The sequence below is a fragment of the Corvus moneduloides genome, chromosome 16, assembly GCF_009650955.1.
Source record: "Corvus moneduloides isolate bCorMon1 chromosome 16, bCorMon1.pri, whole genome shotgun sequence".
Classification (NCBI taxonomy): domain Eukaryota; kingdom Metazoa; phylum Chordata; class Aves; order Passeriformes; family Corvidae; genus Corvus; species Corvus moneduloides.
In genome coordinates, this window is record NC_045491.1 from 14727057 (window position 1) to 14741946 (window position 14890).

The 14890-nt window shown below is 51.5% G+C and overlaps 1 protein-coding gene across 5 annotated transcripts in view; it reads right to left on the reverse strand.

Moving 5' to 3' along the window:
- Positions 1 to 14890, reverse strand: part of RHBDF1 (rhomboid 5 homolog 1) — a 35598-nt gene that overhangs the window by 8989 nt on the left and 11719 nt on the right. For 3 of the 5 annotated variants that reach the window (XM_032125527.1, XM_032125530.1, XM_032125531.1), the window contains exons 2-8: positions 11094 to 11238; positions 9044 to 9177; positions 6792 to 6896; positions 3761 to 3974; positions 1885 to 2091; positions 1072 to 1194; positions 755 to 915 (exon numbers count right to left, since the gene is read on the reverse strand). In XM_032125527.1, coding sequence (XP_031981418.1) covers positions 755 to 915; positions 1072 to 1194; positions 1885 to 2091; positions 3761 to 3974; positions 6792 to 6896; positions 9044 to 9177; positions 11094 to 11238 — 1089 coding nt within the window. The remainder of the gene's footprint in view (positions 1 to 754; positions 916 to 1071; positions 1195 to 1884; positions 2092 to 3760; positions 3975 to 6791; positions 6897 to 9043; positions 9178 to 11093; positions 11239 to 14890) is intronic. The other 2 variants (XM_032125528.1, XM_032125529.1) reach the window with 2 other exon arrangements.

Below are 14890 nucleotides of genomic sequence, written 5' to 3' on the forward strand. Positions count from 1 at the left end.
AACAAACTCCCACCATTTGTGCTTCCCCTTATGTTAAACTGAGTCAAGTTCTTGGAAACACTTAAAGGGAAAGTGCCAACACAGCAAGATGGGCTGAGAGCAGCAGAACCACAACAAGGACCTCCCTGTCTGCTCCATGTTCACACCCAGCAGAGCTCTCTGCTGGGGTGAGCTGACTCGGAAGCAACACAGAGCAATTACTCAGTACCAGTTACTCAGGTGGAAAAAACCTAGGCATACAGCATAGCACCACCCACATATTTGTAGGGCTCTCAGCATCAGTGCCACACCTTTCTCTCATTTCAAGTGAGGAATGCAGCCCAGCTTGACACTCTGCAATGCTTCACACTGCTCCTTGGAGCATGACAACAGTTACTGGTGACTGTGGCAATGGCAACTGCTTTCTCACTTTGCCATGCTCTCCATAGCCAAAGGCTGGGCCCTCAGCATCCTCACAGCCGATTTAAAGTGTCTTTTGCTTCCTCAAGGCATGAGACAATCTCTGAAACACATTAGTGTGAAGCTGGAAGCTGCTGGAATGACTGCAGAAGTGGCCTCAGAGTCATCTTTCACATTCATGGATAGCTGGGGCAGGAGGTCTTCAGCTGGATTTAAAGAAAACTCATCACTGCACTGCTCTGAGCTCTGCACCAAGCACCCACAGCACCCACAGCTTCCTCCACACAGGAGGCCTTGCTCCAAATGGGTTGGCCACCCCATATTAGGCTATGGCAGCTACCATGAAGATACTCACAGTAGTAAGTGGCTTCTTTCAAGCTCATTTTTGTCCAAGGCACCTCCTGTGAGATCTGTTTGATCTGGAGGTTTCACCTCAGCATCTTTGATTGCAGCTTCTGATGGCGACTCGAACACTTCATCTGGGTAAGTAGAGAGCTCCTCATGAAGGACTCCTTCCTGGGCAGAGAGACAGAAGTCCCATCAGAAGAAGCCAACATCCCATTTGGGACACCAGCCCTGGCAGAAAGCAGTGCTACTCTCTGCCACACACAGTCCTGCCAGAACCAGATCCTGCTGTCTCTGGGCCAGCACCATGCCAGACCTGCCCCTCACCCGAGCAAAGAACGAAGTGTCGAGCTCATCTGGGAAATCCACCGTGTCCTCCTCCAGGAAGCTGGCGGGGGTGAAGCTGCGCCGCTGGGCCCTCCTCAGGGTGCTGTCCTTCACAGAGCGGCCCTGCAGCCAGGGAAAGGGCCATGGAGGCGCTGCCAGAAACCTGAACCCCCAGCTCACAAACCCACCCCAGCCAGTGCACAGGGAGCCCAGGTGCTGAGCTCGTGCTTGTGATGGAGCACAGCAGACATGATGTGTGACACCTTTCTGGTGAGACACACAGCTGTCACCCCACTTCTCAACCCACAGCACCCACCTCCAGGCTTGCCATGTGCTCCTCTACCACATATTGTACAATGTGTCTGACCAAACCACAGTGATGACTGGTACTGGGCACAGCAAAAAAGGTCACTGAGCCCAGGAAAGCAGGCACAAGGCAGGATGAAGAGACTTGTATAGCAAGAGCCTCAGGTATTTCTGCTCTTCCATGACTGCCTACCAGGTGCAGATTGACCACCCAAAGGTCCAGACAGGCTGAAACAGGCCTGCTAGAATGCTCTGAGGCTGCTGGCTGTGGGAATCAAAGTCCCCAGGCCAATGAAGAGAAAGCAAAACCTGTACCAAAACTGAACCACCGTACCTGCTTCTTGCCAATCCTGCCTCCTGTACATATGGCTGAAACACAACAGGAGGCGACTTCATTTCCTCCCCCCACCATGGCTGTCCCCATCCTCTCTGCTCAGCAGCTCCTTCCCCTCCACCCTTCCCTGGGCAGCGCCTCCACGCTGGTCCCTGCCCTCCCGCAGGCAGTACCTTCACCAGCGCGGCGGCCGCTCGGAAGCTCATTTTGGCCACGGACTCGCGCTTGCGGCGCCGCGGGAGGCGGTTGAAGCCCGAGCGGGAGCTGGTGAAGGAGCAGAGGGACGTGGCCCCCGGCGTGATGGGCGTGTGGGGGATGCTGCAGCCGTCGGTGTCCTCGGCCATCCGGAACGCTCGCCCGCGGGCCAGGGGGTCTATGATCTGCCAAGAGGAGCAGCCCATCAGTCCATCCACCCCCAAACCCTTCCCTACCAAGCTTCCTCTCTCCTCATGAGACCATGACAGGGGTCTGGCTCCTGGGATTGACCAAGAACAAGGCTGGAGGGACCAACAAGCAATTGTACAATAGGGAGATAAGGAATAGCCTACTGGGTTTTTTTCTCTTTTGATAGTATTGACTATTGTCAACCAGTCTGTTCCAGTATTTCACATAAGACTCCAAATCTCCTCCAGCCCTTCCTAAGCTCTTGGTTTCATTCTCTCCCGTGCCAATGAGCTTAACAGACAGAGAATGTGCTGTCTAAACAGGAGTTTCAGAAATCCCTGAAAATAGAAATGTTCTTTCTTCAGCTAGTTTCCTTCCTGATACTGGACAGCCCAGGACTTAAGCAGTATCCTGTTATCCTGTTGAAACGTTACTGTATATTTACATCTGCTTCCATTAATTAAGTTTAACAGCTGGATAAAGCAGGCAAGCTTCCAGGAGCTTCAAGCCCTTCGTTGGGACTCCTCAGGCCAATGTTCTCACTTATTCCAAACATACAAATCAACGTAATGAAAATATTGCCTTCAGCTACAAACCTTGCCTCTGTCCTTACATCATCACAGCTGTGGTTTCCATAAGACCTCTATGCTTTATCCCAATGTTTTACGAGCTTTTTTAATCCACAGTTGCACACTCAACAGGAAGCTTGATGGGCTCACACCTACTGACATCACGTTCTGATTTAATGTAGCCCACATAGAGCTCAACAGTATTTCTAAGTCTCCTGTGATCAAAGGCTAGGTGCAAGACATTTAACAGAAAAGAGGACAACAAGGTGAAATGTGATTTAAAAATGCACTACATTCTCCTCTGCTTTAGTGATGCCACCAGGCTGCAGGTCACAGACTGACCTGCTTTGGAAGGAATTGTTTTCCCACTCACCCAGTGGTGCTCACCAAAGCACAGTCATCAACCACACCAATTACTGTCACTGAGTGAAACAATGGGAAGAGCTGGATATTGTGGTTAGTTCTGGTCACTGGATGTGCTCAACTGGACTCTGCCCCCTGGGGTCACATTTAAAGGTAACAAGCAGGAGGTAGCACCAAACCCAGGTGCCCTTTGCAGGCACTCAAAACAACTTCTGAGGACCCATGAGCAGAGCTGCAGCACCACTGATGGTAGAGACACTTCTCAAAGTCCTAAAACATAACCAGGTTTCTATGTGGACAGCAGCTATGCTACAGCCTGCATTCTGCTTGGGGCAAGGCAAGTGTCCTGAGTGATTCCAGCCCTGCTACTGTACATTTGGGTCTAACACACTGGCTACTCTGCGTACAACACAACTCTCTCCTTGCAAAATGGCAGCAGAAAGCCTGAGCTGAGAGCTCCTGGACATGCTGCACACCCCTAATCACCACCACAGCATGACAAACACGGCTCCCAGCCACGGGCACAGCTGAGGGACCTCAGCCAACGAGACCAGAGAGAGGCGGCTGGAGAGAGAGCTGCCAAACTGTACCTGAGACGTGAGAAGCATCTGAGCACAGAGCCCAGCCATGTCGAGGCAGAGCTCAGCCCGCAGACGGGTCACAGCTGCCAACGTGGTGAAGACACCGAGCAGGGAACTCAGCGCTGGCCTTGCCTCTGTCCCAGGTTACTCACCTTCTGCATGCCCAGCTGGCAGGGTCCCACATAGAGCGGAGGAGGGGTCTCTGTGCTTGTCAGAGAAATATTGTCCTGACTGGGCAAGTCCATCTCCCGGATGACCTGAGGCTTGAGCTTCCCATAGCGCAGGCTGCAGTGGCGGAGGCTCTTCCTCTGCCATTTCTGAGTAGCGTCGCTGTCTTTGCTCACCCCAAACCAGTCTGCCGTGCCTCTGAAAGATGCCAGTAGACAAGTGCTAAGAAGCATGATGTTTGCTTGGACTATGCACGCGAAAAGACAAAACCCTGGTGGTCACTTCCAGCCCACCCCAGTTCAAAGAGAGAACTCTTCCCCAGGAGCATCTCGCAGCTTGTCCTCAGCTGGTTTTAGCAACCTGACAGATGCTGGCCAGAAACGTTTGACCATCAACAGCATTCTGTCTCTTAAGACAGAAGAAAATTGACAGGAGAGATCCACTGTGGGTAAAGGACAGCTTGTTCTGAGTTTTTCTAAAAAATAAAGGAAAAGAAATAGTACAGAAATTCAGGAAGTAACTTGGTGAAAGGTGTTTTTTTGCTTTAAAAACCACCTATTTCAAACACTTACCGTCTTCAGGCCAGCCCTAGGTCCCCATTGTGAGACTGTACTGTTTCATAGCTCTGTAACTTCTCCCAAAAGCTACCAGGAATCACCCTTCTCTCACAGCCTCCTCTCCATACTCCCAGAATCTCCCTAACTTCTCCATCTCATGCTGCAGGATTTCTAATCTCCTCAAGGGTACCATTAACAGCAAAACTTGCTGCAGTTCTGATCTCTGCAAAGATGGACACAGTTCTAAGCTGCTGGTTGCAGAAGCAGGAGCACAAGGTTGCAGCCATGAGGCAGGTTTGCTGCCAAGTGGCTGCTGTCACAGAAGAGCAGTGGATCAGAAGCAAAATCCCAAGGACAGCAGGGAGGGATCAGGATAAGTCAGACTAAAAGCCTATTTTAAATCCTGCAAGACAGCTGGTGCCCTAAACTTACAGGGGTCGTGGCAGCCCTGCCAAGCCTTTCCCACCATGGTTAATCCATCCTCAGGAGGTGACAAGCTGCCTCAGCCTACAGCTGTCTGGCCCAGGTGTTGAGACCTGGAAGTCCTTCCAAGCCAAACCCAAATCCCTGGCCTCAGCCCCCCTGCTCAGGGGCAGGATCTCCAGCTGCTGAGAAGCAAGACCTCACAGATCACAAAGCGAGCATTAAAATACACACTGGAGTAAAGGCTGGGATAAATCTAGAATTAGGCCACACAGGGGAACTGAGACAGTGCACTGGAGACAGGAGACCAGTCCTGTGATTTTGCACCCTACCAAGCAAAAACCCCATCAACCAACAGGCGAAGGTGCTCTGCCACCATGCCAAAAGGTGCGTTTGAAATCCACAGCCTTGCTGGTTAAAACTTTCCATATGCAACCACCACACATTTTCCTCAGCCCTCCCTGTTCTCACAGTGCTACAGAACAGACCCTTCAGAGGTCATGAGGGCCATTGCTGGAATTCACCTGACCTCACTGACCCAAATGCCACCAGCAAGTCAACGTGCCAGCCTTCAGAGATGGGGCTGTGTGCAAGTGTTGGGGCACCTCTCTGCTCCCACAGACCCACATCTCCTTGAAGCAATCTTCCTCTCCATGCAGAGCAAAGGGCCCAGGGCCAGCCCCTGCCCTGACAGACTCACCAAGCCCAGGGCACAGAGGTCATGTTGCCAGTTGCTCTGGCACAACACACACCGCAGAGCAGTCTGACAACTCAGAGGGCTCCCACAGATGGCTGTAACCAGTACTTCAACAGCAAGGTGACCTTGGGTGACAAACCCACGCATGAGGCCTCAAAGGGAGAGGGGCTGAGGGTCATTTGGGCCCATATGAGCCTGCTGAGGAATGGCCCATTGCACCACCAGCAGCCTCAGACCCCTCCAAAACTGTGCTCCCACTAGTCTGGAAGGACAATCACCACCACAGCTGTTGGCACTGTGAGGAACACTCCAGAACTGCCCAAGACCACTACTGGTCCAGGGCCAGGGTGAAGAGCTGTCCTTCTCCCTGATCATAGCCAAAATAGTCCACTACAGAGTTTAGAGCATCTGGAGCACCCTGGGAAGATGCTGAATGCCTCTGTTCAGCTGGGGAACCCCATCATGTCCTACGGAGTCCCCAGGGCACTCTAACAACCAACATCAGCGTCAGCTGTCACTCTTCTGTCATGATGAGCCAACCAGCCCTGAAAGCCCAAGGCCAAACACAAGCAGCCCCAAAGGTGGCCACAGTGCCAGAGTGGCAGCTGGCCAAGGGCAGCAGTGAGGATGGCAGGACAGGAATACAGGGCATTAGGTCCAGTCCCCGCCATGCACAAAGTCACACAGTCTGTTCGATTTACAAGTTTCCTGGGCTCCAGACTCGGGGTGATGGTCAATGGGCCATTGTGCCCTGGACTTCTGGAGTGGCTCATCTCCTTGGTGCTAAGTAAACAAAGACCTCCATCTCAAAAAGAAGAGTCACATTTGCATTAGAAAAAAGCCGTGATGCCAACAGGGAAAGAGTAGATGCTCTATTCCATTCACCAGCTCTGAGCCCCTCTGGACCAACGTGACAGTGTCTGTTTGGTGCTGCTTCCTCTCCTCCCCCTCCTGCCCCAAGAAGGCTTTGGGGCCAACATATGCTGCACTGCTGCCAGCAAAGGCAGGCTGGGCTAAGGCTGCCCTGGGGAGATATTCCAGCTATGGTGAACACCAGGAGGTTGACAGCTTGTTAGGAAAGGCAGGAGGGAGTGAGGCTGGCGGGTGGACAGCTTGTTAGTCCATGCTACTTATTGACAGCTGCCTACGCATTTAGTAGGAGTGACAATTGTTTTTTGTTAGAGGCACACATGAACTTTCTCACTCCGCCTGTCTGTAGGCCTCTTGGACAGTCCTGGGAAGGCAATGTGATCTCAGCAACAGCCAGACTCTGTGCAGTTCACAACAGCCCTGGCACACACATGCAGGGGTGGGTTTCACACTCAGTGCTACCAGTACCTGAAAAACGATCGGGGCAGGGACTGCCGCTTTCTCAGGGAGCTCCTGCCCCCCCGGTGCCCACGAGCGGGCAGGGTCTGACTCCTCTGAAACCGAACCTGTCTGCTGCAAAGAAAAGAGAGCTGAGGGGAAGGAACCTCCAGGGCTGTGGAGGGGAGCAGCCACTGCATCTCCTTCCATAGCCCCATGGGCAGCAGTCGTGCCCCACTGTATGTGACAGTGGCCTCCAGCTGAGAGCACAGTCTAAGAGAAACAACCAAGCTCAAGCCACACAGCAGCATCTTTGAACCCAGGAGGCTGCTGAATCCTCTTGGTGCACCTGCTCTTCTTGACGTGTGCCTCCCATTGCTCTTGAAGGTACCAGGGGTACTGCAATCCCCCTCAGCTCCCCCTCTAAGACCTGCCTTCTTCAGCCCAGACACTCAGCTACAGATTCCACAGCTGGCTTCGGACACCAGTGTGAAACCATGGAGGTGTCAGCAGGCTGAGATACGATCTGCTTAGGGACAGGTGACTGATGCCCTGACAGGATCTTGCCTAGTGCACAAGTCTATCTGTGCCACATCTGCTGCCTTGGATGGACATCTCAGACACTCTGGGAGACTGGAAATGGTGTTAGATGCTTTCATAGGAGTCACTCCCATGCCATGTTCTGGACTACACAGGCTTGACTTCATGTTCACACTTGATCTGTGTCCTCCGGGGAAGATGGTATGGAGTCCTGATGCAGTTTCACATTCTGTGCATTCTGAGGGCTGTGTTAAGCAGGAAACTTGGCAGTCCTTCCTGGACTCACAAAACAAATCCCAAGACACATTTAGGGATGTATGGTCTGCGTTCTCCACTGCATCCCTAGCTCTGCTAAACAGAAAACAAGGGTTTAGGCCTTGGTACTTTCCAGTTCCCTGGCCTTGTTTCTGATCCACTCATTTCATGCTTTTATTGCTAGTGTTGTGTCATGGGTGCATCTCCTGCAGTTCTGCTCCTTGTAAAGTCCTTCCCAAAGTAAATTTGTCACACCAGCACCAAAGCGGTTCACAGTTCCTCGCTCCCCTGCATACAAACTGCATGTTGTGAGGACTGCTGGGGAAGGTTACCCTGGCCCTTCTACCCAATGCTTCTTGTCAGGGCTTCCACAGCACCCTCCCAGGATATCCCCTCATCCTTGACATGCTCTTGCCTAATTGTCCTGGCAAGGAACACGTCAAAGGCAGGGAGGCAAGGGAAGAGACAGCGTAGGTGTGCAAGGACAGCCTCAGCAGGCCCAGAGGCTGCCCACAGCCCTGAAAAGAGCAGACGCTGCTTCACGGGCTCAGCCCTCCCAACCTCACAAGAAGAAGGATCAGAGTGGACTGCTGAAGGAGAGCTTCACCACCAAGGCAGCTGGGGAACATCTGAGGCAAAGGAAAACAGTGTGTGGGAGATCTCCCAGAGCTGGAAAGCTGCTCCTTTGTGAGTGGGCGAAGCCTGGCTGGCTGAAAGTACCCCTGACCCGTGGAGCTCCAGGGATGCTCCTGGGATCCAGGCAGGCCTGACACACTGCCAGAGATAGAAGAGAGTCATCTCAGGAGAGCAGCTGGGAGAGCAACTCCCTCTGGGCAAACTGCGATAAGCCTTTGCCATGGCGAGGGAAAGAGCACCCAGCTCTGTGTGGCCATGTCTCAAGAGACCCCTAATGACAACCCTTTGTAGGAGTGGGACACAGGCCCAGAGCAGCCTCTCCCTGCTCTCCACCACCCCTCAGAGACATCTCAAGGACCTGCCAACGAGCCAGTGCTAGGAGCCAAGCTGCTAAGAGCCCTGCACTGCTCCAATGGGCTTCTGCCTCCCCCAGCAACCATGTGCTCTCAGACACTGCACCAAAGCACGCCCAGCACCACCCCCTCTACAGTCACAGAAAAACATTAGGGCCTGAGACATCCTGTTACCGAGAAACAGCCCCCCCTGGGGCATGGGGGCAGCCAAAATCTGTCTGTAAGTGGCAAACACCATTCACTGCCCTGGTCACCAGCATCTTCCTGCCAGGACTTGTCTCCTCACATGCTACAGACAAGCTATACAGCACCCCTGGGCTTCTACATCGGGGACCAATCTGCACCCACCCTTCCACAACCTCGTGAGGTAATGAGGGAGTCAACCTAATCCTGCTGTGACAGGCAATGGGATGAGCAGAGCAGTATAAATCCACAACTCTGGGCTGGCACTGGCTGGCAGAACGCACTGCAGCAGGTTCCATGAGCTGCGTGCCTCACCTCTTGATGGTCTGGGTGATTGAGGTCTGTCGTTGTAGCACCGGTCTCCGGGCAGGGTCGTGGGGCAGGGACGGCACACGGCTGTTGTCGGCCGGCATGCTCACGCTCCGCAGGAACGCCTGGCGCCGCGTCGCCTGCCGAGGGAAGCAGGAGGGGGTCAGTGTTCTGGGAGTGAGGCTCCACAAGGCCAGCCAGGCTGGGGAACAGTTAGCAATTCAACATGTACTGCATGAGCTCCAGCAACATACCCTCCTGGCTGTTGCCTAGCCAGATCACACTCTCCTAGACCGCTCCACAAGGTCAAGAGAAGCACAGTCAGTGGGATTTGCTTTTTAAGTGGCTCTGGATCTGCACTAAAAGCCTGTGAGAGCTGTGGGTGGATCTGTAGTTGCTGCCTGGTGCAGCCTAAGCAAGCTGGGAAAGGCTTTGTTCATAGCCTAATTGCCTGGGCATACTCACATGTCTTGGCTAAACATCACCTACCAAATGTGACACCACTCACCAGGCTGTTCTCAGCTGATAGAACTGCCTCCCCAGGGCTGCTCTGCATTACATTTTTATCAGCTCAGCAGAGACACCATCTCCCATTTGTACAGGGCAGGCTGAGCAGACTGCCCCTCTGGCAAGTGAAGCTCTGATCGATCCTCTGGTCAGACACTGTCTCTGCCTCGAGACTGCTTTAGCCTCTCTAGCCCAGAAAGCTAATGATTTCCACTTATGCTATCAACAATTTTGATATCTTTTATGTAAAAACAGTGCACAGATACTCAGATTGTAAGCCAGAGGAGCACAGAATGCACTCTTATCCTGACAGCCTGGGCTGTGCACACGAGACCCCCAGAGAACATCACCTCCACCAGCTTCCATCATAAACACACAGTGTGTCTCCAGGTACTCAGCTGGATTTAGAGATTTCAGATAAGGGAAGATCCATCAAAGCCTTAAAAAATTGATTCAGAAGGTTTCAACCTGCACTGGTAAAACCCTGAACTCCACTTCTAATCCCTACAGACTGACCCCCAAACTCTTTCCTTCCAAGGGAAGACCAGAACCAAGATTTACCTGCCAGGAGCTGTCACGTAAGTGAAGTGCATTTGAGTCCCTGCATCACGGAATGGTGAAGAGAGCAGTTCTTGCTGTCCCAAGTGCAACAGAAGTTCCCTCTTAAGCTTGTCCTCAGCCTCCTCTAGGGAAACTGTATAACCCTCCATTTTTCTGATGACTTAACTTTTTTTCACATAAGTGACTGAACCCAGGCCCTGTACCCGCCTGTGGGAGCTGGGCAGCAAGAACCCTCTGGCTCTGCCTTCAGTGCACAAAGTCTCTGTTTCTACAGCAAGGCCACACAAGCAGCCAGCGTTCATACCCAGGCCTCACCCCTACAGCAGTTTTTAATACCTTGTAGCAGGTATTCCTGATATTCCTCCTATTCCCAGCACAAACAAGGATGTTTTACTCTCATGCTTTGCACAGCTCCTATTAACCTATCACCTCATCTCTACTTCAGCACTCCTCAGTGCTATGTATTTCTCATCCCACATGGTTCTCTTATGTTCCTCATGCTGGTAACAGCTTTGTGTTGCCAGTAACTGTTCTTTGCTGTTACTGATGAAAGTCTGTCATTATCTTGGCTATTCATAAGTCAGATTCATACGCTGCTCATATCAGCACAAGCTCCAGCACTTCCAGGCCCTCATGTTTGTCTGGGAGATCTTCAGTCCTCCAGTCCCCTTAAGAAATGCTTGTTTGAATACCTCACTCTCATATCCCAGCCAAGACACTTTTCACAATGCCCACATCCAAACAGTCACATCCACTGATGCGAGCACATCAGCCACCCACCCTCATCCCTCCCACATCCCCTTCAAGGAGAGTTAATTACTGATCATAAATTTACTCAAAGGCTCTGCCCCTTCTTATGTGGCCTCATGACCTGCCATCACACGCTGCTTTTCCCTCAGCCAGGACTGATGGGGACCGCAGGCACAGGGATGCTCCCAGCACATCCCCCCCATCTCCACAGACCCTCCCTCCTCCCCAGCACCTGTACCTGCACGGGCTGGAGGGGCTCCTCTGGCACGGGCATGGGTACCGGCACCGGGATGTCCAGTTTTAACCATGGCGGCTTCTTCCGCTGTAAACTGCTTGTGCTGTCGTGCCGTGCCTCCGACATCGTCCCACGCTTGTTCTCAGGCCTAGGAGAGGGGAGACATCAGAGTCAGGAGGGAATCTGGCTCATCCCTCCCAGTCCATGCTGGCAGGGCGAGCAGAGAGTCCTCCTCCCCGCTGTGACTGATGGCCCCAAGCCCCACGTGGGATGAATTCCCAAAGTGCCTCATGAGGGCTCAAGGGTCACAGCTTGTGCCCACACTGGTCATTCAGGACCTGACACTCGGAGGACATGGAGCGTTGCTCAGGGCACGGGATCTCAAGCCAGGTACACAGACTGCAGTCACAAGTTTGAGTCACCTCCCATTAAGATTTTTGCTGAGACTACTGTGAGATCCAGATTCCTTAAGAACAAGCCATGAATTAAATCTTAATGAGATCTGGATCCAGACCAACCAGCTAAGTAACTGCAGTATCAAAAGCCACTGACCTCCCTCTAAAACCAGCTTGTGACTCACAAACACCCTTTTTTGCCCACCCAAAGCCGAGCACCACACTTTCTAACCTACCTACCACTTAGCAATTAACAAGTGGCCGCTTCTCATTGCTGGTTCTAATCTCTTTTAAATGTAGTAGTGATTTTCTAGAAACACAACATGGCGCACAGAGCAAGACCAGTATAGCATGAACATTAGAGAACTGGCACTAATCCTGAATTGAGTGGTTTTCATACATAAATAATAATGATATGGTATTTAAATAAACACCGCTGTGTAATCAAAAGGCCGCAGTGAGCAGAGTGACTCGCTGTCATCTTGCCCACTCTGCTGCAGTTTTCCCCTCCTGTTTGCATCACACACAGTGGGACACAGAGACCACAGAGTCTTTCAGGCTGGCAGAGCACCCACTTCACTGTGCACACTCAGAGAAACAATTCAGAAAATAGATTTCACTGGAGGCAGATCAGCACAGATACCTCCACAGGTACCGTCCAACCTAAATTATGCTACAAGTTTGTATTTCTTCCTCTCTTAGCACACACACAACTTCAAGTGAACAGTGGGAAGCATGTGTGCTGAACGGGACAACAGATTCCATTCCCTCCTGGCTCTCTCCTTGCGTTGTCCTAGCCTGGCCTACGGCCCTTAGCCACAGGGGACAAAAATAATCAAGTGTCCCAGCCTCTTCACCACAGTGGACAGATGGAATAAGCAACCAGTTAAATCAGCAAGCACACATGTTTTGAAAGGGGGTAGGAGAAAAACTCGGTTGGAATTAAAACTTAGTGTTCTTACGGTGTTAACACAGCCCATTTATTTTAAATGCAGAATTAGTTTAACACATAAGGATTCTTCCTTGTGAGAGGCCAAGTCCTAGGCCAGGACCAGAGGCAGAGAGATCTCCACCCTCGGAGACATTTGGCACTCAACAAAACAAGGCCCTGAGCTGCCTGAATTATCCCAGCCTTGCAGTGGATGAGCCAGTCAACCTGCAAGGGTACCTCCCAACCTAAATTAGGCACTGGTTCTCTGAAACGTGCACTGCCTTGCAGGGATTTCCACCATATTCCCACAGCTCCCTGCAGCTGCTCTGCAAAGGGAACTGCGCACACCACGCGAAAGATACAAGGCAGGGGGGGCAGGCAGCGGGGAAATAGGTCAATAAAAGGGAATGGGGGATGATCTGGATTGGGTTAGGAGAGAATCTCATCTAAAAGGAGCTGAAGGCCAGCTGCTGGTTCAGTCGCGCGAGCTGGGCCGGCTGCCAGGAGCGCTGTGCTCAGCTGAGCCGGAACGACAGAAAGGGAGGACTCAGCTGTAGGTGGATGAAGGTTGGGTTTCAGCAAATACCACAGGCCCCCAAAAGTCTGGGAATTCTTGATCTAGCCTGTACAGACATGCCCTTCATACATGCACCACAGTCCTGTTGCACAGATGCAGTGCTGTGCATGAGAGGGACACAAATCCTTCCTTCCCTCCCCGCCGAGCTGCAGGGGTGGCTAAATACAACTGTTCTAACTTCCTATAAGATAAGGACAGTGAGAGTTTTAGGGGAACTCCTGCCTGTGCTTGGTATGAGTAAATCCGCTATGAGACACGATTTACTGAAAGGTCTTGCAAATTTGTCTTCATGGTGAGGTCAGAAAGCAAAGCAGATTTCTCATACCTGAAATACTCCAGCACAGAGCTCCAGCATTTACCGCGAGGATCACAAACACCACACCACGTCTCCTTGAGGTGCCCTAATCAGAGACCAGCCAAGAGAGACAGAGCCATCACTCTGGCATGACCAAACAAAATCTATTTCACACAACTCAAGAGCCTCCTTCCTGTGTCTTCAGGGGCAAATTCAGAGCATCTGAAGTAGCAACTCTGCTTTTTCCAACATCTCACCACTGAGCCACCATCACTCAACATCCTTCCTGTCTACCTACAGAGCTGCCTTTGTGAGCACAAGCTCTGGGTGTAAAGAATACAAACGTGTAAGATTTGCAGCTTTATCAATCAGTGAGGCCAAGCCAGGAAGGGAGGGGATGAATCACGCCTGTATTGCCCGAAAGTTGCTGCAATAACGTGAAACCCTGTGAAAGACATCCAATTAAATCTGTTTTCAGTTTCCCTTCCTAAATTGCCACAGACCACAGACAGTGATGTCCACGTATCCTCACTGGCTTCCTTGCCACCCTTGCAGACTAGCACATGGGATCTCCAGGGTGTACACACATGCCAAAGAGGACAGGGCATGCACACACAGGGGTCAAGCCTGTGGCCTTACAATTACCCCCAAAGTTGTTTCAACTTAGTTCTTTAAGCAAGGTGAAGATCTCAAGATGAAATTCACATCCTAGCAGAGCAATGGAATGCTCTGCTTTCTCCCAGCTTCAGCAGTTAAAGAGTTCTTTAGATAGCAAAGCATAAAAATGCATATATAATAATTGTCTAAATGCATTCAGTATTTAAACCCCAGCTGAGTTTCAAGGGTGACTGCAAACAGAGTATGTAGAAGCAAATCCCTCTACCAGCTCAACCTTCTTTACTCACTAACAGGTTCACTTCCCAGTAAAAGGATGCAGTGAAGGCCGAGCTGTTCAGCATTCCCAATTCCCTGTGTGCATTTGGAGTGGCCAAAAATAAACCTTACAAACACCTAAGACTGGATCAGGCCCTGCCAGGGCAAACACCGTGAATTCTGTGTGAATAGTCAGCCACAGCACAGGTCAGGCAAGTGCCTCTGCCCCAGGCACAAAAAGGCCTGTGGTATGGTCATGAGAGACAGGTCTCCAGGGGGTTAACGGGCAGCCTGAATGTGGATCCAGCTGAATATACAGATATATGGACTAGATGAGCATCAGTGTAGGGCTGTGTGCACAGATGTACAGCTACATGGTCAAACAGCCTTTGCATGGCAGGTAACAGCCCTCATTACACCTGGCCCTCACTCCAGGTGCTGCTAATTTCTGTCTCAGCATTGCAGTAAAAGCACTTGCTGAGTTTCACGCTGACCCCTTGGTTACTTTTAGGGGCCAATGTTTCAAGATCCAGTGTCCATGTATTTCATCAGGCCAGTGGGCTTTGTTTCAAAGTTGACTGAATTGATACATATTTTGTTTGAGTGGTCCCATACCATCAATCCCAATTTCTTAATACTGTCAAGAGGCCACCAACAGCAGCAGGATGGGAACACACACAGCACAGCTGTGCAAGGTCAGGCTAAGTGTCCCTCTAAAGCCTGTATCTC